The sequence below is a fragment of the Herpailurus yagouaroundi genome, unplaced genomic scaffold (genome assembly GCF_014898765.1).
Source record: "Herpailurus yagouaroundi ecotype Mexico unplaced genomic scaffold, PumYag 28, whole genome shotgun sequence".
Taxonomy (NCBI): Eukaryota; Metazoa; Chordata; class Mammalia; order Carnivora; family Felidae; genus Herpailurus; species Herpailurus yagouaroundi.
Window position 1 is genome coordinate 157,348,366 of NW_024412376.1, and position 24,324 is coordinate 157,372,689.

The 24,324-nt window shown below is 43.7% G+C and overlaps 1 protein-coding gene across 12 annotated transcripts in view; it reads right to left on the reverse strand.

Annotated features, from left to right (window-relative positions):
• CC2D2A (coiled-coil and C2 domain containing 2A) overlaps window positions 1-24,324 on the reverse strand; it is a 148,706-nt gene that overhangs the window by 62,540 nt on the left and 61,842 nt on the right. For all 12 annotated transcript variants that reach the window (XM_040487614.1, XM_040487639.1, XM_040487652.1 and 9 more), the window contains 6 exons: window positions 19,347-19,556; window positions 18,075-18,181; window positions 13,543-13,683; window positions 10,174-10,330; window positions 9,328-9,566; window positions 5,385-5,562 (listed from right to left, as the gene is read on the reverse strand). In XM_040487614.1, coding sequence (XP_040343548.1) covers window positions 5,385-5,562; window positions 9,328-9,566; window positions 10,174-10,330; window positions 13,543-13,683; window positions 18,075-18,181; window positions 19,347-19,556 — 1,032 coding nt within the window. The remainder of the gene's footprint in view (window positions 1-5,384; window positions 5,563-9,327; window positions 9,567-10,173; window positions 10,331-13,542; window positions 13,684-18,074; window positions 18,182-19,346; window positions 19,557-24,324) is intronic.

Consider the following 24,324-nt stretch of genomic DNA (forward strand, 5'->3'; position numbering starts at 1 on the left):
CCCCTTCACAGCTCTGCCCCCCACCCACCTCCCCTGTGTCATCATGCCCGCCCCAAAAGAACTTCCTGTCAAGTCTTGACCCAGATTCAGGGTCTGGTCCCTCTCCCCACCACTTTCTTTTTTATTTTCAAAGTCACCAGTCTTTTCCGCACTGGTTGCTTTTCTCATGACTAACAAATATGCTGAAACCAACTACACCCTAAAGTAAACCACCATCCCTCTCCAATCCCTGATTCGTTTCCCTCCTCCCCGTCTCTGCCAAGCCTCTGGGAGGGAAGCCCTCTTTTGGTAACTTCATTTTTTTTCTCCTCCTGCCCCACTGGACCTTAGTCACCAGCTCCTTTTGCCATTTCCCCACTGCAGTCTAATCGCCGTGCCAGGCAGGGACCAGGGACTCCTGTTTTCCGCCAAGCCTCGTGCAATGTCTCTGCAACAAGACGCTTGGTGGATGGAACGTACAAGCTGCTGGTGCGTGCGGCCTGCTGAGGTCGACATGAGAGCGGGTCTGGGCGCTGGGGCCGGGCCCTGCCGCTTTCTGCTGCGTGACCTTAGGACAGGTATACTTAAGTGCTCCGCATTTCGGGATGACGGGGACAATGATACAGCTCCTGTGCGACTGTCGTGAGGACTGAGTCTAGACACAGAAGGTGCCTGGCATATTGTAATTGCTCAGTAACCATTATACTAGATATTACTAAATATCCACACAACTCAATACGCAGTGATGCCTGAGGCTGTTTTCTGAGACTTCCTCCCCAGTAAGTGGCTCTCAGAGCGCAGAGATAGGTCAGATTTGAGACTTGGCTCTTTGTTACCATTATCCCCAATTAAACTGGTGAAATGAGAGTACAATTTAGAGTCAAACAGTCCTGGGTTTGAATTCTCTTCTGCCTCCTGACCTGCTTGGTGATGTAGTTACTCAGGATCTCGGAAGCTCACGGGGAGAATAATAGTACCTGTGGTTTTCTTTCGGGTAACATCAGATAGCGTATGTGAAGAAGCTGGTCTTGGGGTAGATAATCAGTGAGTGTTATTTCCCAGAGATCTTCTCCATGTTTGTGGGCCCCTGTCCCATCCAAACCCACATCCTCTTACATGTAGATGACCTTACCTTGCTTGCCCCATGCACGCTGTCCCACCACAGATGTCACTGTCCTTTCTACCTGCTCTCGGTGGCCTGGCTCCATGTAATTGAGTAGATAAATATGTGTGCGTAAAAAAAAATATCTGTTCTGGACTTACGTCTACAAAGGACCAATAACAACCACAGAAGTGAGCTGGCTAAGGGCTAACGAAGACACTTCTCCAAATAGGACTGTGTTCCCCACTCGGATAGCGCGGTTCTGTGGACGGGCCACGGAAATCAGGAGTGGACGTAGGAAGGAACTCAAGTAACTGCCAGCTCGGTTAAAAGGGAAAATCCCCTAAATCAGTCCACATGCCGAGAATATGAAGCTCAACAGGATTGATTCGTAAGGAAAAATAATAATGCTAAAAGATGTAAGCATCACCCAGCAGAACCACATGATAGTTGTTGGTTCGGGGAGGTGGGGGGACAGCGACAGATACAGATGTGAATGATAAAGAAATGAAGGTGATCATCGCAAAACTATTTTATTTCGAAATCGGATTTCATGTTTTTGGAAGGCCAAACATTTGTTGTGGAAAGATCTCAGTTGCGGAGATTTTTAGGACCTTTCTGGAGGGACTCTGGGCCTTCTCCCCTGTCCTGAGAATTCCAGCCTCACCCACCCCTTGGGGACAGCTGTGGCTTGACTCCTTTGTACTGTCCCAGTCCAGCTGTGTTGCTCTAATTAATTCCTTCCCCGAAATCAAACCCTGCAATCAAATCCCGCCAAGCGTCCTTGACATCGGCACTAAACCGGTCCTGTTTCTCTGTAGCTCTCTCCTTCCATCTCCCAGCTGGATTTAAAGCTCCCCTTGGGACGCCTGGGTGGCTCAGTCAGTTGGGCGTCCGACTTCAGCTCAGGTCATGATCTCACAGCTAGTGAGTTCGAACCCCACGTGGGGCTCTGTGCTGACAGCTCAGAGCCTGGAGCCTGCTTCGGATTCTGTGTCTCCCTCTCTCTCTCTGCCTTCCCCCACCCCGCCCCCAGCTCGTGCTCTGTCTCTGTCTCTCTCTCTCTCAAAAATAAATGAACATTAAAAAAAAAAAATAAAGCTCCCTAAGGCAGCTCCATGGGCACCCCTCCGGCCCAGGGCTTCGAGTTCTGCACCACACTCTTGGCGTGGGATTAGACACTCAGTTGACTCTCACTCAAGCAGCGAACACTTATGGCTTGTTTGTTGGGTCACCAATGAATGCATTAAAGTTTTGAGAATCTCAGAACTCTTTCTGAAATACGTTGGGCTCTCAAGTCAGGGATTCGAGAACACCGGCATAAACAGATGTATTCAAGGCAATTTTTTCTCACCCTCTTAAAACCACCAGTAATTCATGAACCTTCTCTAATCTCAAACTTATAGCAATTATCTGGAAAATTTCCAAGTGGCATTGTTCTATTCCTAGAGAGTTGAAATACAATAGTCCTTAGATTCATTTCATCTGGAACCACTACTCAATCATAAAAATCATGCCATTGAGCCATTATGATATGTGATTTGATCAGTTATCAAATCTCTGAGGATAGCTTAGGAATTTAGCCAAAGTTTTTTTAATTTGTGATTTTTTTTAATGTTTACTTACTTCTGAGAGACTGAGAGAGACAGAGCATGAGTGGGGGAGGGGCAGAGAGAGAGGGAGACACAGAATCCGAAGCAGGCTCCAGGCTCTGAGCTGTCAACACAGAGCCCAACATGGGTCTCAGACTCACAAGCAGTGAGATCATGACCTGAACCGAGGTCAGTCGCTTAACCAACTGAGCCACCCAGGGCCCCAATTTGTGATTTTTTAAAGATTACATGATTCAGCTCTTAGGGCCAAGCTAACTGCCTATGAATATATTCTTGGTGTCCCCAGGATAAAATTTTGCTTGTTTACTTAGAAAATCCATTTCATAACATTTTAGAGAATTACTTTTTTCACAGTACTTGAAAAAAAATGTTTTGATTGCAACATCCGAGCCAACTAATGTCTCAAGATGACAAAGAGGAGAGAGGTTAGAAAGCTTCCCTCCCATTTCAGAATATATGTGAAATGAGACACTGGTACTCATGGAGGTGGAAGAAGGAAAGGGTCTTTCCTTCTATGGTAATTCTGAAAATGGAGGGCTGCCCAGCAGAGAAGCCTCCATAGGCTGCCAGGGCAGAGGTGGGGGATCTGATCTCTCATGGGCACCTGCGGGGAGGGGAGGGCCTTCTCTCTGTCTTCTGTGATCTTTTCAGGAGGGGTGTCCCCTTCCAGGGCTCCCTCTCCTTCCTACTGGCCACGTTATCATATGCTGCCCTCCCTTGCTTCACTCTGCCCCTCTATCTGCTTTCTCCCGTTAATCTTGGTCTTCCTCATGTCAGCTTTTCCTCTGCAGGGAGGAAGGGGGGGGGATGAGTCACATGGGTCTCAAATGAGGGGGCAAACTCTGAATAAATGAACTTTTCCCTATTCTGTGGACTCACATAGGGGCCTCCGGCATCCCCTCATTACTGAAGGCAGGTGACCACAAAGCATCAAGTTGGCTTCTGGAGATTGTGTTTATTTACTTTCTCCATCAAGTTTTATTCCTTTTTTTTAAATTTTTTAACATTTATTTATTTTTTGAGAGACAGAGTGTGAGTGGGGGAGGGGCAGAGAGAGAGGGAGAGAGAATCCCAAGCAGGCTCTCGCCGTCGGCGCAAAGACAGATGTGGGGCTCAACCCCACGAACCGTAAGACCATGACCTGAGCCAAAGTTGTGCACTCCACCGACTGAGTCATCCAGGTTCCCCTTCCTCTACTAGTTTTAATAGGTTTTTAATGACTGAGATCTAGCTAGTGGCTGATATTCCAAATGCCAAAGAATATTCATGGCCAAGTGTTAACCAATCAGAAGAGATGTCAGCCATCCAGGAGAACAAGGTCCCGGAGGCATTAGCCTCATTCACACACCCTTTAATTAGTCTGCTGTGGAAAGGTCCAGGGGATCTTAGAAGTAGGGTCTAGGTGGCCAGGGTGGCATTTTGGGAATCCAGTACAGAAGTATTTAAATATTTTAATAATGATACAGATGTAATTGTAATTATAGACAATGTCAATTACAACCAATAGGTAGTAACTGCCTGGAGTACAGTGTTGAGAAGGATTCTGGAGTTATATCCAGGCTCAGTGGAGGAAAAGGACCTGGTCATGTAGTTATTTCTTGCCAGGGTGGTGGATGGGAATGAGAAATTTCTGCATAAATGGCGGGTGAGGACTAGTGATTTCTGTGTGGGTGGCGGATGGCAAGCAAAGGCATGTGTGCCACATATTTGCAACTGTAGTTCACAGGCTTATTACTGTCATAAAAGAGAATTCTGTTAGCATCACAGGAAAGGATTCACCATGAGAATAGCAAGTTTGGACACTGCAGTGGATTAAATAGTGTCCTCTAAAAACTGCTGTCTACCTGGAACCACAGAATGTGACCTTATTTGGAAATAGGGTTCTTACAGATATAACTAATTAGTTAAACATCTAGATGAGCTCATACTGGATTACCGTTGGCCCTAAATCCAATGAGAATGCCCTTGTAAGAGATAAAAAAAAAAAAAAAAAAAGGACAGGTTGAGACAATGAGATGACCACATGAAGATGGAGACTGTAGTGACCCTACCACAAACCAAGGGACTCCAAGGGCCACCAGGAGTGGAAGAGGCAAAGAAGGATTCACCTTTAGAACTTTTGCGGGGAGCATGGCCCTACTGAAACCTAGATTTCAGACCTCAGGGCCTCCAGAGCTGTGAAAAAATAAGCATCTGTTGTTTTAAGCCACCAAGTTTATGTGGCTTAGGTGGGGCAGCCCTAGGAAACTAAAACAGACCCAAATAAATACATTGTTAATGGTGGGATTTTAGGTTAGCGGTGCGATTTATTTTGGGGGGATCCGACAGCCTATAGCCACCTGTGATTATGGCAATATTGATTTCTGAGGTATATCATGCTAGGACCCAGGCAGACAGTGATACTGAAGTACTCTGATGAAAAAGCCAGGGAGCCCCTACCTCTCATCCCCCTTCTCCATCTTGAGGTACACACTGAGGCACCGTGGCCAGCATTTTCAGGAGGTGAGCAGGGAAACAGATCTCCTTCTGCCCAGACCGGAAGGACAGATGCGCCCCAGGGGAGGCTGACCTTCTGTTCACCTTGAAAATCTATCAGGACACCAGCGTAGCCCATGGATGATTTAAAACCATCTGGTACCTGTGATCACCAAAACAATGCTTGGGACAGTGCCTGTAATTAAAATGCATACCTGCAGTGTCAAACTCTCTGGCCAGTTGAATATTTGCAGATTGAAAATCTGTCCAAAGTGAACTCGGAAGTCTGCCCCGAGGGGCCTACTGTCGGTCCTGGACACTTCTTTGTCGTTGAAGATCACCTTTAGATATATTGAGCGTCTCTTGACGTCCTCCCTTCGCAAGACTTCCACCCTGTCAGAGGAGACCGATCGCAGATGGGTTAGTCATTGACCAGGGGAAACTGGAGTGTCTGACAAATGGGCACTGAGCAGACCAAGACACCTGGAGGTGACCCTGCCACTCATGTTACCTCTCGTTGCACCAAATCAGCCACAAGTCTCAAGGAGCATCATATAATAAATTTGATACAGACTAGGAAACGGGCACTCAAAAGGCCACAGGGTACAGAAGAACGGTGGTCCAAGCATCACCTACCATATTACAGTGTCTTTAATTGTTTTCAAAGAAGCCCTATGTTTGCACCCCAAAGTTTTTGTTTTAGTTTTTAATTTTTTTTTATTACTTTTCTTTATTTTTTGAGAGGCAGAGACAGACAGAGCACATGTGGGGGAGGGGCAGAGAGAGAATGGGAGACACAGAATCCAAAGCAGGCTCCAGGCTCCGAGCTGTCAGCACAGAGCCCGAGCGGGGCCCGAACTCATGAACCGTGAGATCATGACCTGAGCCGAAGTGGGACACTCAACTGACTGAGCCACCCAGGCGCCCCTGCACCCCGAAGTTTTAAGTAAACAGAAACATAGTCCTTGCAGTTGGAGTGAATTCAATCCATAAGGGATAGTAGTGATTTATATTTGGGCGGGATATTTTATCCTAAAAATGTAATAGCATAAAAATCAACAACACAGGAAACAACAGATGTTGGCGAGGATGTGGAGAAAGGGGAACCCTCTTAGGCTGTTGGTGGGAATGCAAACTGGTGCAGCCACTGTGGAAAACAGTGTGGAAATTCCTAAAAAAGTTAAAAATAGAACTACTCTATGACCCAGCAATTGCATTACTAGTTGTTTATTCAAAGGATACAAAAATACAGATTCAAAGGGGTACCTGCACCCCAATGTTTATAGAAGCTTTTTCAATAATAGCCAAATTATGGAAAAAGCCCATATGTCCATTGACTGATGAACGGATAAAGTAGATGTGGTACATATATATACCATGGAATATTACTCAGCCCAGCCATCAAAAAAATGAAATCTTGGGGTGCCTGGGTAGCTCAGTCGGTTAAGCGGCCGACTTAGGCTCAGGTCATGATCTCACGGTTTGTGAGTTTGAGCCCCGCATGGGGCTCTGTGCTGACAGCTCAGAGCCTGGAGCCTGATTCAGATCCTGTGTCTCCCATTCTCTGCCCCTCCCCCATTCTCACTCTGTCTCTTTCTCTCTCTTAAAAATAAACATTAAAAAAATAAAAAAAAAAATGAAGTCTTGCCATCTGCAATGACGTGGATGGAGCCGGAGTGTATTATGCTAAGCAAAATAAATCAGTCAGAGAAAGGCAAATACCATATGATCTCATTCGTATGTGAAATTTAAGAAAAAAACAGATGAACATATGGGAAGGAAAACAAAAAGAAGGAAACAAACCATAAGAGATTCTTAGCGATAGAGAACAAACTGAGGGTTGATGACCGGAGGTGGGGGGATGGGCCAAATGGGCGATGGGCACTAAGGAGGGCACTTGTTGTGATGAGCACTGGGTGTTATATATAAGTGACGAATCACTGAATTCTACTCCTGAAACCAATATTACACTATATATTAACTAACTAGAATTTAAATAAAAATGAAAATAAAGTTATATTGCTGGATCAAGTAAAAAAATAAACAATAAAAAATAAAATAAAGACTGACTCAGAGTAAAAAAAAAACCATGTAATAGCATATTGTAACGGGTGAAATCCGCTTCTCCCGGATTCATGCTTTTCTTAACACTTTCTGACAGTGAGTACTCACTGGATGTAGGGGATTAAGAACTGTTCCTTTTTTAAAAAGGCTTTTTGAATTCCAAAAAAAAAAAAAAAAAAGGTATCCTGGCAAGCATATCACCTCTATAGCCAGGAAGTTAAAAAACAAGTCAAAACCTCCAAGAACAGGCTTTAATTTACTGTGCATATTTGTAGAGATGCCCACCCACAGCTCCAGTTATTGGTTAAGTCAATAGCTATTCAAGTTTGGTAAGAACAGGGAAAGCTTAGAAAAATAAAATAAAATCGAAATGCACTCAGGGGTTTTTGGGTGGTAAAGTCTTTTTTTAAATTGCAGTAAGGGGTGCCCGAGTGACGCGGTCAGTTAAGCCTCTGACTCTGGATCTCGGCTCAGGTCATGATCTCGCAGTTTGCGGGTTCGATCCCCGCATCAGGCTCTGCGTTGATGGTGTGGAGTCTGCTTGGGATTCTGTCTCTCCTTCTCTCTGCCCCTCACCCTTTTGTGCTCTCTCTCTCTCTCTCTCTCTCTCTCTCCCCAAATAAATAAACTTAAAAAAAAATTTCAGTGAGACATACACAACATAACACTTATCATTTTAACTATTTTTGAGTGATCAGCTCAGTGGCATTAAATATATTCCTGACGTGCAACCATTGGCATGATCTTTCTCCAGAACATTTTCAGCATCCCAAATAGAAATCCTGTATCCATTCAACTGGATGGTGGTAGTTTTAACTTTTTACATCTCTGTAATTTAGGCCCATCCCAGATATGGAATTGTTCAAATGACTTCAATGTTGTTGTTGTTGTTGTTGTTTTTTCTATAAAGGAACTTAACACCAAATTTCAGGAAGTATTCAAGACACCCAAAGACTTTACTCAGAGTTGTTTTATGGCTTATTCCAGTAACCTCCTGCTACGAGCAGACCTAAGGCACCTTCTTCTGCATGGCCACCCTTATGTGAAGGCCTGATGAGAAGCTCAATCATAGTCATTGGCTTGGGGTAACTTGGGTCACAGTCCCAAATCCCAGTGAAAACAGAGAAATTCAAGACAGAGGTGTATATTCTCAGTCAAAATGAGACTCATGACAAAAGATTGCCAAATCAAGCCCCAATTTCCCCCAAACACGATTACATGTTTTCTTAAAAACATGTAATAAAAAACCCCCATGGAATCACATATTTTGGATGTTTATTATAAAATTATATGTTATGCAATTTGTGGCTTGAAAATAGTGAATTCATTGCTGGGGAATAGTTTATTTATATGTAGTATCTGAATGCTATGAAATTGGGAAGAAAAAAGCCACAATTAAAAAAACACATTATTGGTATGTTAACAGAAGTTTGAAACTAAGGAGGCTGCAGGAAGTCTTAAACGGACATCCTAATGAATCCCCACATCCTAATTATGTCTGAGGGTGACTGAATTTATTGTATGTATAGATGTACGTGCAGAAAGTGGGGCTTCTGACTGGTTCCCTCTTAGGCATCATATGAATGACTAGAAATGTATTTCTATGTAAATCTGGAGAACAGGCATTAGATGGCTACAGGGGATACCCACAATTCCTCTGGGAGGCTTTCTGGGGCCTTCTAAGAGAGAAGCTGGCCTCTGGGGCAGGTGAAAACGAGGGTCAGTGACAGACCTGCGTGTCTGTGCCAGGTCAGTAGACAGAGAACCCGTTGCTGTTACAGATAAAGGCTCTACATCAAAAGCCACAAAGGCAGTGGCTATGAAGAGTGCCTCCTACAGGCAGCCTCCCTTGGTGTACTCCTGAGTGACCAGTGGGGACACCTGAGGTAGGGGAACCATTCGACATCACCAAAATACGGACACACGTCTTCAGTTTCATAGAGTTCAATCTATATGATACTTGCTTACAGAGTTCACGGTTCTCCTGATCAAACTGTGTCAGTCAGGAGATATACCCTCCATGTAGCGCATGATTGCCCACCCACGGGCGCCTATCACAGGTCACCCCCACTTACACACTGAGCGTCTGCTCACCTGGGACACTGCTCGTTGGGCGTGACGCTCCCTGCCAGGCTCAGCTCGGGGACCAGCAGCGGCTCCCCAGGCCTTCTCCTGCTCCGGGCTGCCCTCTCCCTCACCTGGTGCTCCATCAGGGCCCGATCGGTGGGCTCCGGGGGGACCGGTTTCACCGGATCCTCCTCAGGATACGGCTCCCCCATCTCCTCTTCAGGATGCTCTTCGACTGCTTGCTTCTTTTTCTTCTTCTTGGCCCTCTGTTGGGCAAAAGGCAATCTAATGTCAAATAGTAATTTTGAAATTTCACTCAAGACCACAGTCTTCAGAACCAGATAGATAGACTTGGCTGCAAACCTAGCCCCACCTCAAGCAGTGGTGGGCACTCAGGCAGGTTACTAAACCTCTTGACCTCTCTGTGCCTCAGTTTTCTCATCTCCAAAATGGGGACAATCATAGGAAACTCTTCCCAGGGCTGCTGAAATGAGGTAATGCTTGGAAAGCACTTAGCACAGTGCCCGGGACCCAGAAAGAGCTGAAAAACGTTAGCTATTCACGGGATCATTAATATTGGGGCAAAAGGCCAAGGACACATCTTGAAATTAAAGTAAGTCTTGTGGGCCGGCATTGCAATTCACCTGATCTATAACTTACTGCCTTGGCTTCAACGTTGCAGGATTATGTGTGCAAAGTTATATGATTTTCCAGGGAAGCCTAGAAGCATCACTGCCCTACATTCAATGGGTAGAGCCAGAAGGGACCCCAGTCTTCCTGTCTAGTTTCCCTCCTCGGGCCTCAAGTGGTGGCCTCCCAGACACCTCCGGTCCCCAAGGTCAGCCCTGCTCAAGGCTAAGTGACCCGACAAACCTGGGCTTTCTTCCAGGCTTTCCACTGCTGGTACGCGGCTCTGTACGCTTCCATCTTCTGCTCGTGCTCTTCCATGTGTTCTTCCAACAACTCGCTTATTTCGGCTTGAATTTCTGCTTCGTACGCTTCTTCGTCTGCTTTCTGGTCAACCTTTTCCCTTTAAAATAATTTACAGGACCTTGGTTATTTCTTGAAATTCAGTAAGAGAGTAATAATAACAGCAAATACCCATATGGGGGGCAGATCCTCCTCTGAAAGCTTTGTGCATGTTAGCTCACCACGCTGCGAGGCCGATACTACTATCATTTGCATTTTACCCACAAGGAGACTGAGGCACGGAGAGATTAAGTAACGTGCCCAAGAACACACATTTGGTGAGTGGAAGAGCTGGAATATGGGCCCAATCTATTTGCCGCCAAGCAACAATGCCACTCTGAGCTAAGTGATCCAGATGGCAATATGACACAGTCAGTGCCTGTAGACTCCCGACCGGTAATGGTAGAGTTTCATTGTACTTATTTTATTCATGCTTCAAATCTCTGAGAAACCATTTCATTATGTTACTACCGAGGCCCCAAAACTGCTGTTCTGATTTTAGATGGACAATTTGAGTTCTTCTCTGACGATTCTGCTGATACTTTATCAGGAGCTCTGCCCAGCCCAAAGCAGCATTCCCCATAGTGTGCTTGGTGGAACATTAGTTCTGTGAGATCCCCTGCCAAAAAGGTGCTGTGGCTGAGTCAACCTGGGATTAAACAAGTGTGGTATGTTACTGAGCATTGTGATTGTCCCGGAAGGAGGTGACAGACATGTCACACCAAACACTCCCGCCCAGCACTTTGGACTTGTTGCAGCAAATTGCCTGGGCTTAGCGATTAATGCAGTCTGGCCTGTGGGTTCTATTCCTAAAGATCCTGTCCCTTTCAGATAAACTTACTCAGGTGCCTAAGGCTGACTCAGGTTTGCTTATGTACACGTGCTTGCTTACTTACACGTGGGGTCTGGTGGGTTAGCAATTAGCAGTCCCCTAAGGCACAGGTTCTTAGAGCCCTAGGATCCTGCTGAAGAAGTCACTCGGGAAACACAATGGCACTGGAAATTTATAAACATCGGAGAAAATCTGGCTCATAAATTATGTTCCATCTCTGGTATATAGAGAACCATTTGCCTTGCCCTCTGTTCTGTAGAGGCATAAATAAACGAGCTGAAATCCGATGGCTTTTGCAGGAAAAAAAATTATGCCGTATCATAAGGTGGCTAGGTGAATCAAGGGTGTAAAAAGGGGCACTCCAAAAAAATTTAGGAAGTAGCTACTTATAGGAGGAAGGGGTGTTAGGTATCACAAAAAGTGTCACCTAGAGGGGACCTTAAGGGTAAATTTCTGACAAATTTTAGTTTATCTTAAACTGAAGGAAAGAAGGAGAAAACAATTAGGTAAATATTTATGTTCTGCTTCTGGGTGGGAGGGGCAGCCTGGAAGATGGAATTCGGAAGCTGAAACTCTGGAATTTCTGGGAGACATCCGTGGTTTCTGTGGGACAGACTACTTGGATCTGTCTTTCATCAGCTAATATTAACTCAGCAAATACCAAGTGGCAGCTTCTCTGTTTGGGGCCAGATACCCAATGGCGACCAGATCCCTGCCCTCAGGAAGCACGGTCTTGTCTTTGTCCCAGGAACTGTAGGATGGTTTCTGAGTCTTATGAAAATTATGAAATTTATGAAACCCTAAAAATCACAATTTGCAGCTATCTTTGGCTAAAGCATGACTCTTTTCAAAGTAAAGTATCAGATAATTGCTCATATTTTTTACTTTTCATGTCGATGTATAGCACAACACTTACTTTCAACAAACAGTCAGGAAGGGACCAAAACCAGCAGCAGAGACACTCTTTAATTAATATACAGAATATGGTTTTGTTGTGATGACTCTACTTTTAATCATGTATCAAAGTCTAGTGGATTAGGTAGCATACCTGATATCAAAGCATACTTTCTCCGCACCATATACAAAGATCTATTCCAAACGGACTAAAGACGAATGAGAAACAAAAAACTATAAAGATTATAGATACCATATAATAGAATATCTACTTGACTCAGGGGAACAATTTCTAAAGCAGCATACAAAAAGCACCAATCATGAAAGAAAAGATGAACGTATTGTATCTGTGTAAAATGAAGAATTTCTATCATGAAAAAGCAGCAGAAGGGAATAAGGAGACAAGTACAGAGTAGGAGAGGGGATCTGCAATGCACATCAACAAAGGGCCCATGTCCAGGATAGATGTCAAACTCCTACCAATTATGCAAAAGATACAAAGAAAAACAGTTCAGTTCAAAAATCTACAAAAGCCTTGAACAGACAGAGGAAATCAAAGTGGACAATTTATGAATGGGAAGTTAGAAATTAAATCATGCTATCGGACTGGCAAAGTGTGAGGTTTGACAAGACCAGGTGACCTCGATGGCACGACTGATATGGACCTACAGGAACACCGCTCAAAGTATAAATCGGCACAACCACTCTGGAAAAGTGTAATCAGCACGTGAGTATTAGAGAGGCGCATCTCCTAAGACTCAACAATTTCACTTCTGGGTATGTTTCAGGAGAGCTTAGGCACGTGTACCTTAAAAGACACATATAAAGTACTTATAGAAGTGCTGTTTGTAATAGACGAGAAACGGAATCAACTCAAATGTCCATCAACAGTAGAGTGAACAAGTTCTGCTGTATTCATATAATGAATATAAAGCAAATGAACAAATCAACTATAGCTATAAAGTAGGTGAATCTCATGCAGTATTAAAGAACACACTACAAAGAGTACATACAATCTACTCTCATTTGTGGATACATCAAATACAGGTGATATTAAACTACATATTTTTAGGAATTACAGGTAGATGGAAAACCTAGAAATAAAAACAAGGAAATGCTAATCATAAAAGTCTGGAAAATGGTAACTTCTGGGATGAAGGGGGAAGGAGGCAGGGTTAAGAACATAGGGGCTGCTCAGGTGCATGTAATGTCCTATTTCTTTACCTGGGGAGTGGTCATATTGTCATTTACTTGTCATTCTTTATTCAAAAAAATTTTTTTAAGAGAGAGAGCATGAGGGTGTGAGCAGCGGAGGGGCAGAAGGAGAGGGAGAAAGAGAATCTTAAGCAGGCTCCATGTTCAGCACTCAGCACAGAGCCCAACGCGGGGCTCGATCCCATGACGGTGAGACCATGACCTGAGCTGAAATCAAGAGTTGGACCCTCAACTGACTGAGCCACCCAGGCGATCCTATTTGTAATTACTTTTCAAACTGTACCCATGTTTTACACATTTTCTCAATAAAACAATCTTTGAAAAAAGCTTACTTTCTCAAAACAAGTTTCAAGGGTGTATTTGTAAACCTCTGAAATTCTCGAAGGGATTTCATCTCCTTCCAAACTTTGATGATGGTTTTAAGCAACATTCGATCTTTTTCTTGTTCAGCGTCACGCAGTTTTCTTGTTTGCCTAGAAGATTGAACATGTTGATATATATTAAAAAGTTATTCAGGTAGGTGTGTAAATTAAAAAGGAAATTAATAATGCTGTAGCGACTGGATATTTAATCTGATACCTATAATACTTCTTAAGTACTAGAAATCCAAAAATATGAGTGGAAATTTGAAGACAATAGGATGCCAATCTGTTTCAAGAGGTTATTTGATTTTGTTTTCTCTAGGTGAACCTGAAGTCATTTAAACTAAATCACCTTCTGAACTTGTTATTAATAATACTATGTACCCTTAAACAAACAGCCACCTTTGAAGTTATAAAAATAAGAGGCCCAGTAAACTCAGTTCTCATGGACTAAATTATTGTAGACATAGGAAAATGTTACTGTCCCCGTTAACAACAAACATTAAAATCTGTCTTTGTTAACACAAATCACAAGTTCTAATGTTGCTCGCTGCCTGCCTTGGTGGGTTTTCAGTGCTAACTAGATTAACAATATTTTTAGCTTGATTTGAAGAGGCATCAGTTGGAAATGTTTTCATTTTTATTCCCATTATTTAAAGTGCTTGGGAATTATTCAACCCCTTACTTTCAGCCCTCTCTATGAATGATAGTCAAATCCAGAACCCAAATGTACTCTATTATGCTATTAATCAATTAGTTAACTAGATAATTTTTCTTTTCTTGAGCAAGTAGCAGGTGTCATTCTAGGTGATTCAGAATGTCTAAGACTGGAAGTGTCTTTGTCCTCAAGGAATTTACAACTTAGCTCAGGAATCAGATACATAGATAAATGACTACAACATACAAGGTGAGATTCTACAGCCTAAGAGAGTGCTGTAGAAAACCATGGAGGCAGGGTCTCATGAATTAGCACCTCCTGACCTCCAGAAGGAAGACCTGAGTCTGGAGGTTGCACTTGTGATGACCCAGTCTGTGGAGATGGTACAGAGAAGCACAGAGGTCTAGGTTCCCAGTCATTCAACTGCTGGCTCCGGAAAAAGAAGATGGCAGAAGATGACAGCCAGTTAGTGGTTGGGTGGCCAAGATTCGGGATTCTCTGAAGACCTCACAGAAACAAGAAAGCAATGAACTAAGAAACATTCTTCTTGGGAAGCAGTGAAGCATGTGGTTAAGGGCACAGATGTTGGAACCTGACTCTGTAGGTTGAGACCCTGGGTCTCTCATCTGTGAGCTGGCCTAGCAAACAACTTAACTTCTCCCTGCCTCATCTGTAAGCTAGGGGTGCTCACGGAATCTACTTCACAGGGTTGTTGAGAGGAGTGTTAATGCTAGAACCGTGCCCGACATCTGGTAAGTGGTCCGCCAAGTGTTACCTGTCACTATCAAGTGGTCTGTGTTCTTGTGCCCTTAGCTGCTACCTCCCCGGCCTTCTTTTTAAAAACCGCGGTATAAAATTATCTTACTGAGTTCTAGGACACGTTGAGGCTTTCTGACATATTTCCTATTTCTTTTTTTAGTACCTGACAAAATAGTTTCTCAGAAATGCTAAAAATGAACTCTTAGCAAGAAAAATTTGACATCTGAGCTACAGAAGCAAAGCATCACAAAAGAATATTTAACGACCAGTTGTGGTCAGGGTTCTGGAGGAAAAGGCAAAGGCAGTTTTGCCCGGGGAGTCAGGTAACACTTTTCTGAAACTTGGTAAAGATGGGGTCCGGAGTGTGGATGAGGGTGTCAGCCCTGAGGTGAAACTCTGGGAGTTCACTGGCCTCTCTGGATGATCTTTCCAACCACGGGACTGGATTCCTCTCAGGAGGAAATGCAGATTAATAAAGAAAAGAAAAAGAAACACCCTGTGAGGGACTTAGAACATTCAGAAGCTGGGCAGAGAAGGATGATAGAGACAGGATGGTGGGAAGGACAGGCGGAAGGAGAGGGGTGCGGACATCCAAGAGAGGGTGGCTTAGGGAGGGGAGGGGAAGAAATACATCACAAGAGGCCCCTCTGGTGACAAGGCCCCTCGCTGTCAAGAGGCCAGGTAGCAGGAGGGGCTTGGCAAGACGGAGGTCCCTAGGGACCGTGGCCAGATCGCCTCAGAGGAAAAGCGGGTGGGTGAATGAGGACGGGTTCCAGTGAACAGGATGGGAGGGAGCTGAGCAGAAAGATTGGTTCATGTTTGCCACAAGTTTGGCTGTGAAGGGAAACACAGAAAGGCGTAGCCAGATGGGGCTCTAGGGTGGCAGAATTTTTACATGTTCAAGTCTGAGTAGGTCTGAGGGTTAAGAGCCAGTAGGGAGAGTGAAATACAATATCTCCCTGTCTTGCACCCACAAGGTGCTTCCTTCCTCATCCAGCCGGTTGCAGCTCAGAGGGCCAGCAACGCGGTCGTGATGCCATTTACAGAAAAGAAGATGGAAAATGATGGAAAATGCTCGCTGTGGAGCTGTGCTGGCTGTTGACTCGGCCGATGCCCGGCAGGGGCTCACCCGGCCTCTGGTCAGGTCAGCAGCCGCACACGGGCCCGCTTGAGGGGACATGTGGGAACAGGCCGTCTGCTTTGAACCGGTTTCAGCAATAGTTAAACATCAGTAAAAGACTAAAACCCACTCTTTCACGGGGCCAGAAATGCTGAACCGCAGAGCTGTTCATCCCCACGGGCAGCAGAAAGACCACACTGGCTCTGCCACCCACGGGTCTGTGCACCTTACACACCGTTCTGCCAGCTTCCAAATGCTGATTAATAAATACAAGTCCATAGAAAACCACTTCTGTATTCAGAACAGCTTTTTGTCCCTTTTCTTACCCAATGTATGCGAAAACAAAAATTATCTTCACAAAGAGGCTGCCAGCTGGGTTTTTTTTGTTTTAGCATAAATAAGAATTTTCATTTCATTTTATTTTTTTAAAGTTTATTTACTTTGAGAGGGAGAGAGAATGCGAGCAGGGGAGGGGCAGAGAGAGAGAGAGACAATCTCAAGTAGGCTCTGACAAAGCAGAACTCATTAACCGTGAAATCATGACCTGAGCTGAAATCAAGAGTCAAATGCTTAACTGACCGAGCCACCCAGGTGCCCCAAGAAGTTTTGTTTTAAAATATACTCTTCATGCATTTACAATGACAATATCTCAACGTCACTAATTTCCACTTTGCTGGAAGAACTAACTGAAGTCTCGGTTGTAAAAAGAAAAGTATGCATTTAAAGTCCTGGATTTATTAATTCCTGTTCTAAGAATTTACCCCGTGGAAATGTACAGGTACCTAAATATATATACACACAGGAATGTCAATTAGAGCACAGTTTCAGCATAAAAAATAGGACCAGTACAAATGCCTCTCAACAGGGGACATAGCATCTATATAATGTCAGCCTTTAAATAATGATACGGACCTAGATGTCCTGCAATAAGAAAAGGTCTGAGATTCATTTTGCATAGAAAACAAGTTGTGAGATGGTAAATGCAATGGTTCCTTAAACAAAATACAAACACATAAACACATCCGTGTATGTGTGCGTGAGTATATACATGTGTATGTACAGGTGGAAGAACTAGCAGAAATCTGTTATCGTGATTTTCCCCGATAGATGGGACTCCAGAAGATAGTCACCTTCTACATTCTGTATTTCCTTCTTGTTTGGCAACAATCAGGCTTTAATTTTTGAATTTTAATTATGAAAAATGCCCCCAAATAGAAAAATATATGTCATAAATAATTGGGACACTTGTTCACATTTCGATATATTTACTCAGGGCCATTTGTTTTTGGCCAAAATGTCATAGTTACAGGTGAAGACCTCTTGAGTTTCATTCCCTTCTCTCCCTCCCTAGAGGAAGCAGCCAGCACCTGTGTCTTTTCTGTCTGAGTGTACCACACACGTGTGTGCCTACAACAGACAAGCGTTGTGTTGGGTATTCTTTAGGGTTCATGAGCCATATCACACGGCGAGTCTCCTCCTAACACCTGGATGTTTTCATTCAACGTTGTTTTATCCGTATTGGTACACAGAGATCTAAGTCAGTTTAACTGTGGTGTAGATGTTCAGTGGAAGACTATACCAGACGTGTTCGTTCTGGTATAGGGTTATTCTTAGTTCCTTACTTTTGTAAACGATGCTATGAAATCCCGAATTTCTGCGTCCCAGCTTGTGGGCACTTTCCACACTTTGCTAGCGTGTGGTCGGGCTCCTCTCTAAAGTGGTGGCTGTAGCAATGTTCATTTACATCAGTGGAGTGTGTGAGTCACAATATCCACATCTTCATTCTTTTACTGGATTTCAAATTTGGGGTTAATATGATGGATATATCTCATTATTTCATTTGGCTCAATGTCTCATGTATTCAGTGCATTCAGAAAAACCGAAAAAAAAAAAAAAAGCTTTCAACAAGTATGCATCTAACAAGGGAAGAAAAAGTAGAAGTTATAACGACAGACTTATACTCACCGAATTTCAGATTTATACTCATTGATAGTTTTTTGGGTCGTGTCAAGAGACTTATGAGTTTTTTCTGGGTTAAGTCCTGTCTGAACAGCATTTCTTAGAGCTTGGAGCTTAAAAAAATGGATAAAAGTTTTGAGTTAGAAACTCTACTGCCTACTGCAAATTACATGCCCCAAACCACCCACTTCTGTAGGGCAAAATGATGCCAACAAGTCTGTGAATGGGTGTTCAGGCATCCAGCTGTTCCCACACTTTCACCAAAATGAACTCTGACAGAGAGCTATTTATTCTATTCTTTTTAAAAAATTTTTAACATTTATTTATATTTGAGAGAGACAGAGACAGTGCGTGAACAGGGGAGGGGCAGAGAGAGAGGTAGACACAGAATCCGAAGCAGGCTCCAGGCTCTGACTGTCAGCAAAGAACCTGACGTGGGGCTTGAACCCACTAACCTGGGTCATGACCTGAGCCGAAGTCAGATGTTCAACTGACTGAGCCACCCAGGAGCCCCTGTTTCTTCTATTCTTAAAAAAGAAAAGGAATAATAAAGAACAGTGTATGTCCATCCCTGTTCTGTAGCCCAGATAATCAAATTGCTCATGACAAGTGTCACTTTTATGTGTGTGTCTCAAAAATAAGATTTCTTTCAAGGTTAAAAGCGGACCTTTCTGGGTCCTGGACATATAGTGATATTTTTGTGAACCGATCATAAAATCATAGACTCATAAAAGGAGGTATGGTGGAGTTACCTCTTATTTGGGCAGTAGGTTTGAAGCCAAGGCATGGGAGGAAAGTTGCCCATGGTCAAAATTAAGCAAGAAAAGCCCATGTAAATGCCAGAGATCCATATCTTTGAGCATCATTTGAAACAACTGACTTGTGTTTGGGTACCATGTTATGGGAAAGTTCATGAGAAAATGAGAATGTCTCTAAGAACAGAGAGGTGCCCAAGCCATGAACGGTCTCAGCATCTGAGGTCACACAAGCAAGACACAGCCACATATCTTCCATTTAATGCCCGCTCCTGGGAGGTCAGGTTACTTGCACTGTTGGCACAAACTTTTCTCTTTAAGCCAACTGTGTGCCACCGAATTTTCACACATTAAATGTACATTGCCAAATCCCTCCTTTTGCCTGTAGGTAGAACACTCTATCATACATCCTAGGCCAAGGGAGCATGTGAAAGGGGCACAAGAAAGTTTGCTGCAGGAAAGTGTCTTTGTTGCTTGGGCTCATCAGAAGAACCAATTCAACAGTAAGAATGGAAGAGTGTACCTTGTCAGTAAGAAATTTTGCCTTGTTTCTCTGGTGTCTTGCCAGGTACTGGTCATATAACTGGGCCAGCTTGGCTGCCAAAACATGCTCGCGGCTGAAACAGGGATGATGAGTGAAGATTAACCCTGAAATATCAATGTCCAGTTGGAAATTTCCCGGGGAGTCTCCAGACCCAATCATGTGCTGACTTCTGTGGACATATTTTACCGCCTGTCAAAGAGAGCAGAGTGTGGGGGGACCACAGTTAAAGCACTTATTGGATAGTGATGCTGTGATGTGCAGTGGGACAACAGGTGCACCAAGATCCACAAGTAAGAATATATGAGTTTATTTCTTTTCAGCCATTCAATTTCATATTTCCCACCCCTCCCCAGATTAGTAGACTACTCATGTTTTGTATCCTTATTTATTTTAATAAAATAACGTTTTCTCCTGTAAAATAACATTTAGTCTGTCTCTGATGAGAAGATCGACAGATTTTTTTTTGCTTAAAAAAAAGTGTCCTTTTGGGCCACTTGGGTGGTTAAGCTCTTGATCTCAGCGTCATGAGTTCAAACCCCTTGTTGGGCTCCAAACTGGGAGTGAAGTTTACTTAAAAAAATGTTCTTATAAAATTACGATGTGTTTACAAATGGTAGGCTTAAGTAGGAATGGATTGACTATATCTCAGTACCTTCCAGAATATGCTGAGTTGAGTCTCCATTTGGGTTTATAGGGAGGGGAGACCATGCCTGTTGGGTTCATATTTTGTGCCTTATAAAAGCCCTGGTTCTGATCATTAATGTCCTTACACTTTAGACTGCACCAATAGAGGCATAATTCTTTTCTCTTTCGTTCAGGTGAAAGTACTCAATTATAACTTGCATTTGTCTTAGAAGTTTTTAATCTGCATGTGGCCAATATGTGTCTTATGATCACCGGGATTAATTAAAAAAATTTCTGTTTCACAAAGACATGTACAAGTAAACATCATTCCACAGACCTAATAGAAAATTCATCTCTAATTGCTTTGCTCTTGCTGGTTCTTGTTTTGTCCTTCCCCTTGCCAAAGGGTTCCAGGGTTATGAGATCACTCAGGTGTGGCTTTCGGGTTCCATCTTGTACTCTTCTTGGTATGTGGGTAGCATTGCTTGAAGTGTGACCTAAGTCATTGTACTTCATTTGTCCCTCCCCAAATCTCCATTAGCCCGTGTTCAAATGATTGCTGATGGTCTCTGCCTTAGGCTCAGCTCAACCACATAAAAAAAAAAAAAAAAAACTTCTAAGACTACTGGTAGTCACTGAGCTAACTACTCAAAAGACCCCAACTCTCTTCCTATTAAGGGGAAAGACTCCTGGTTCCACGTCTTCCTTTTTGCTATATTTTTCTTTTCCCACATACTGAGAACTATCCGAAAACAGCAGAAACAATTTCTTCTAAGAATAAACAATATTTGTAGGGCATAGTATTTTAATTTTGAAATTGATTTGATTCTTCCCTTTTCATTTGAAAACCAAAAACCAAAACTATCAAGGGTGATGCAAATGGATTATCTGCCAATGTTCTCAGTGTGTGTGGAGATGAATGCCAACGGAGAAAGAAATTTAGAAGTTGTATGGAAAAACAATAATCATTGGTGGGATTAACATACAAGTTTCTATATTTGCCCTGAGAAATAAGAGGAACAGAGTCTGAATCCAGCCCAGAACCTGCAGGAGATTCTGTACCCATTGTTCTGGTCTTCCTGGAAAGCTTTCTCATTCCCATCTTCTGGGCATGAGGTGGGGGTCACAGGTCCCACTTACAACTGACCAGTTTGTCCTTAGTATTGATAATATGAATCTTGGAGGAAAAGATAAGACCCTTTCCCTTAGAGTTGTTATGCTTAGATTATCAAGGGTCATGCCTCCTAACACATGGAGAATTCTGGCCTGCCTACAATAGGAGGGAGTGAAACCAATCAACATTCAAGGAGAACCAGAGAAAAGAGAGGTGGAGAGTGAGACTGCCATCATGGAGCCCCTGGTCTCAGCCCCTGAGATCCTGGTTCCTAAATCTCCTCCTTTCATTTTCTGATTTATCTCCAGATCCTTCCCAGTTATGTGGGCCACCAAGTTCTCCCTTTGCTTAAGTTAGTTTTGCATTAGCTTCTGTCATTTGCAACCGAAGAGTGTTGGTGAATGCAGAGTTTAGAGCCTAGTAGGTGACCAATGGTCTGGGAAACATTGGTGAGGATGGTAGAGGGGAAAGTGCTAATCTTCTCAAGTGGTAATTAACAAGGAGGTTGGAATCACGGTAAAGGCCTCAAAATGGTAAGCAGTTTTGCAAAGGGGAGGCTCCTACACAAATGTCCTTCAGGAATGTCATGCCAACTTCAAATCCCAGAACCTTTTACTTATTTATTTTTTTTAAGTAAACTCTGTGGCCAACATGGGGCTCAAACTCACAACCCTGAGGTCAAGAGTTGCATACTCCTCCAACTGAGCCAGCCAGGCACCCCTCACAGAATCTCTAACACGTGACATTTCTGTTAACCCATACCCCATGCTAGGGGCAGTCTCGCTAAGGCCTTGTTTGAATGTTGCTACCTCTGTACTCCCTGAGTTTAGGACAACTGAGAATATAGTGGACTTTCACTTAAGGATGGAAAAATTAAAAATAAAAGAGGGAAGGTAGGAGGGAAGGAAGCAAAGATGGAAGGGAGGAAGGGAGGGAGGGAGGAAGTGAGGAAGGGAGGAAGGAGGGAGGAAGGAGGGAGGCTGTTGGGATGCTTCCAACAACCCAAACCCTACTTTGCAATCAGGATTAGGCAAACTGCATTTTATATTGTTTATGCCATATGTGCAATGTACTCTTGGCATTTTTATTTTTGAAGTTTTGGAACAGTTCCTTCTTAAGAGGTATTCGATTGCATTCTTGCTCATTTGAAGTTTAATTTTGTTCTTTGCACAATATCGGATCTCTTTTTGTATTTCTCTATGTTATTTATTTATTGAGTATTAATCTATTTTTTACATTTATTTATTTTGAGAGAGAGAGGGAGAGAATCCGAACTTGCACACACAAGTGCATGCAAGCAGGGGAGGGGGAGAGAGAGGAGAGAATCCCAGGCAGACTCCACATTGTCAGCGCAGAGCCTGACACAGGGCTCAATCTCACAAACTGTGAGTTCCTGACCTGAGCCGAAATCCAGGGTCAGACGCTCAACGGACTGAGCCACCCAGGCACCCCTAGTATTAATCTATATTTAATGGTCTCTAACAGAGGTCTTAAATTAGGAACAGTAGAATATTACATTTTTACCAAATACTAATGGGGGATGAATTTGGTCAGTCCTGCTGGGTCAGCATCGAGCCTAAGAGCTCTGAGGCATAAATTCACCAAGGCTCCATTAATGGCCCCAAGAATTGCCAATTCCCAGTTGGCACACTGACTTGGTTTTCCATCACTTGGATGCCAGGGTTAAGCCAGACCCCAGGGAAGCCACTGTTCTGCAGGAGAGACAGCTGAGGAGAGGAATAAGGAGGGGGGTCTCTTCTAGACACATTCAGCTCAGCTGAATCATTTTAATAATATTCAATTTGTACTTTGAGGTGTCCCTGCGTGCCAGCCTCCTGCTCAGTGCTAGGGCTAAAAGAAGAAGAAAACCCCGTCTTTGCCCTTGAGTCACTTTCAGGGGAGTGGGGGAAGAGAGAGAAGATGCATTAATAACCTGTCAATGAAGCCATTTCTGCCCGTTCATCTCCTTCTCTGCTCGCGCATCATGTCAAAACTCCCAGATGGAAGGTATGTTTGGATGGAGGGCTAAAAATATAGACCATGCGCATTTAACGTTTGTTCTTAAAGGCAAGCCTGTGACATGGAACAGTGGAAGAACGGGTTTTGGCATTGGACAGATCTGAATAAATGTAGGAAAAGGCAAAAGTTAGGAAGTAAATAAAATTGTGAAAATACCAATCCAGAAAGAAATGCATGATGTTTTGAATCACTGGAAGTTTCCACAATGACACTCCAAAAAAAGAACGAGGTATACAATTCAACAGCGAACTTAGCAGGTAACGTGTAATGGGGGATCAGAGAGGGGGTATAATATCTCCTCCCTCTAATTTAAAGCCTTCTGCCACCTTCTCACACACTCCAACATATCCTTCATACTTTGCCATGTAACTTTGCTGAAATGGATGGAACAGTGAAGGGAGACTGACCCTCTAAGAAATGACCTTGGGAGCCTCCAGTCCCTTTGGATGTCTCCCTTCTCTAACTTCTTTGGCTCCTGTGATGCTGGATGCTCAACCCCCTCTTAGTGGAACTATTCTCTTTCCCAACTTCCCCATTTCTGCACACAAGATGGGAAGATCTCCCATCTCACAGGCATGGGGAAGAAGCCACCTTGCTTCTCCCCACTGTCCATCCTCATGGCTTCTTCCCCAGAGAGAAGGAAGAATGTGACTAGAGGGCCAGCTGGAGCTCGAGTCATTGGTCTGGGTTCTCTGCTGCCCCTTCTTAGCTCTTTCCCGAAAGCCTGCTTACTGGCCTCGTGGGTTCTCCTCAGCCGTCCCCGTGGTGAACTCACCAGGCTCGTGTCCAGGAGAGGACCTAATTCATGGGAGACGGAATAGGAAGCCCATCCGGTCTTGGGTTCCCATGGCATTCTGCTGTCCGGCTGTTCCCATAGTGCGACTGATGCCTGCATCCCTCTCTGACCCCGTGCCATTCCCAGCTTCCCAGCTAGCTGACAACTTCTAAAGCAGACAGGTAAGATTAATTGGCTCCCCTAATACCCCACCCTCCGTGGTATTTACTCTTCTATTTTCTCATTGTGACCCATAGAGTCTCATTATATCAATGTGTCCTGCTGAAATGGATGGAACAGTGAAGGGAGACTGACATATTGCTGGATATGTGCCCAAGGGGAAGACTATCTCGATCACTAATTAGGTCACAGATCTGGCGTGGAAACAAACAGATGACAAATCCCTCATGGACAGTGACTTGGGT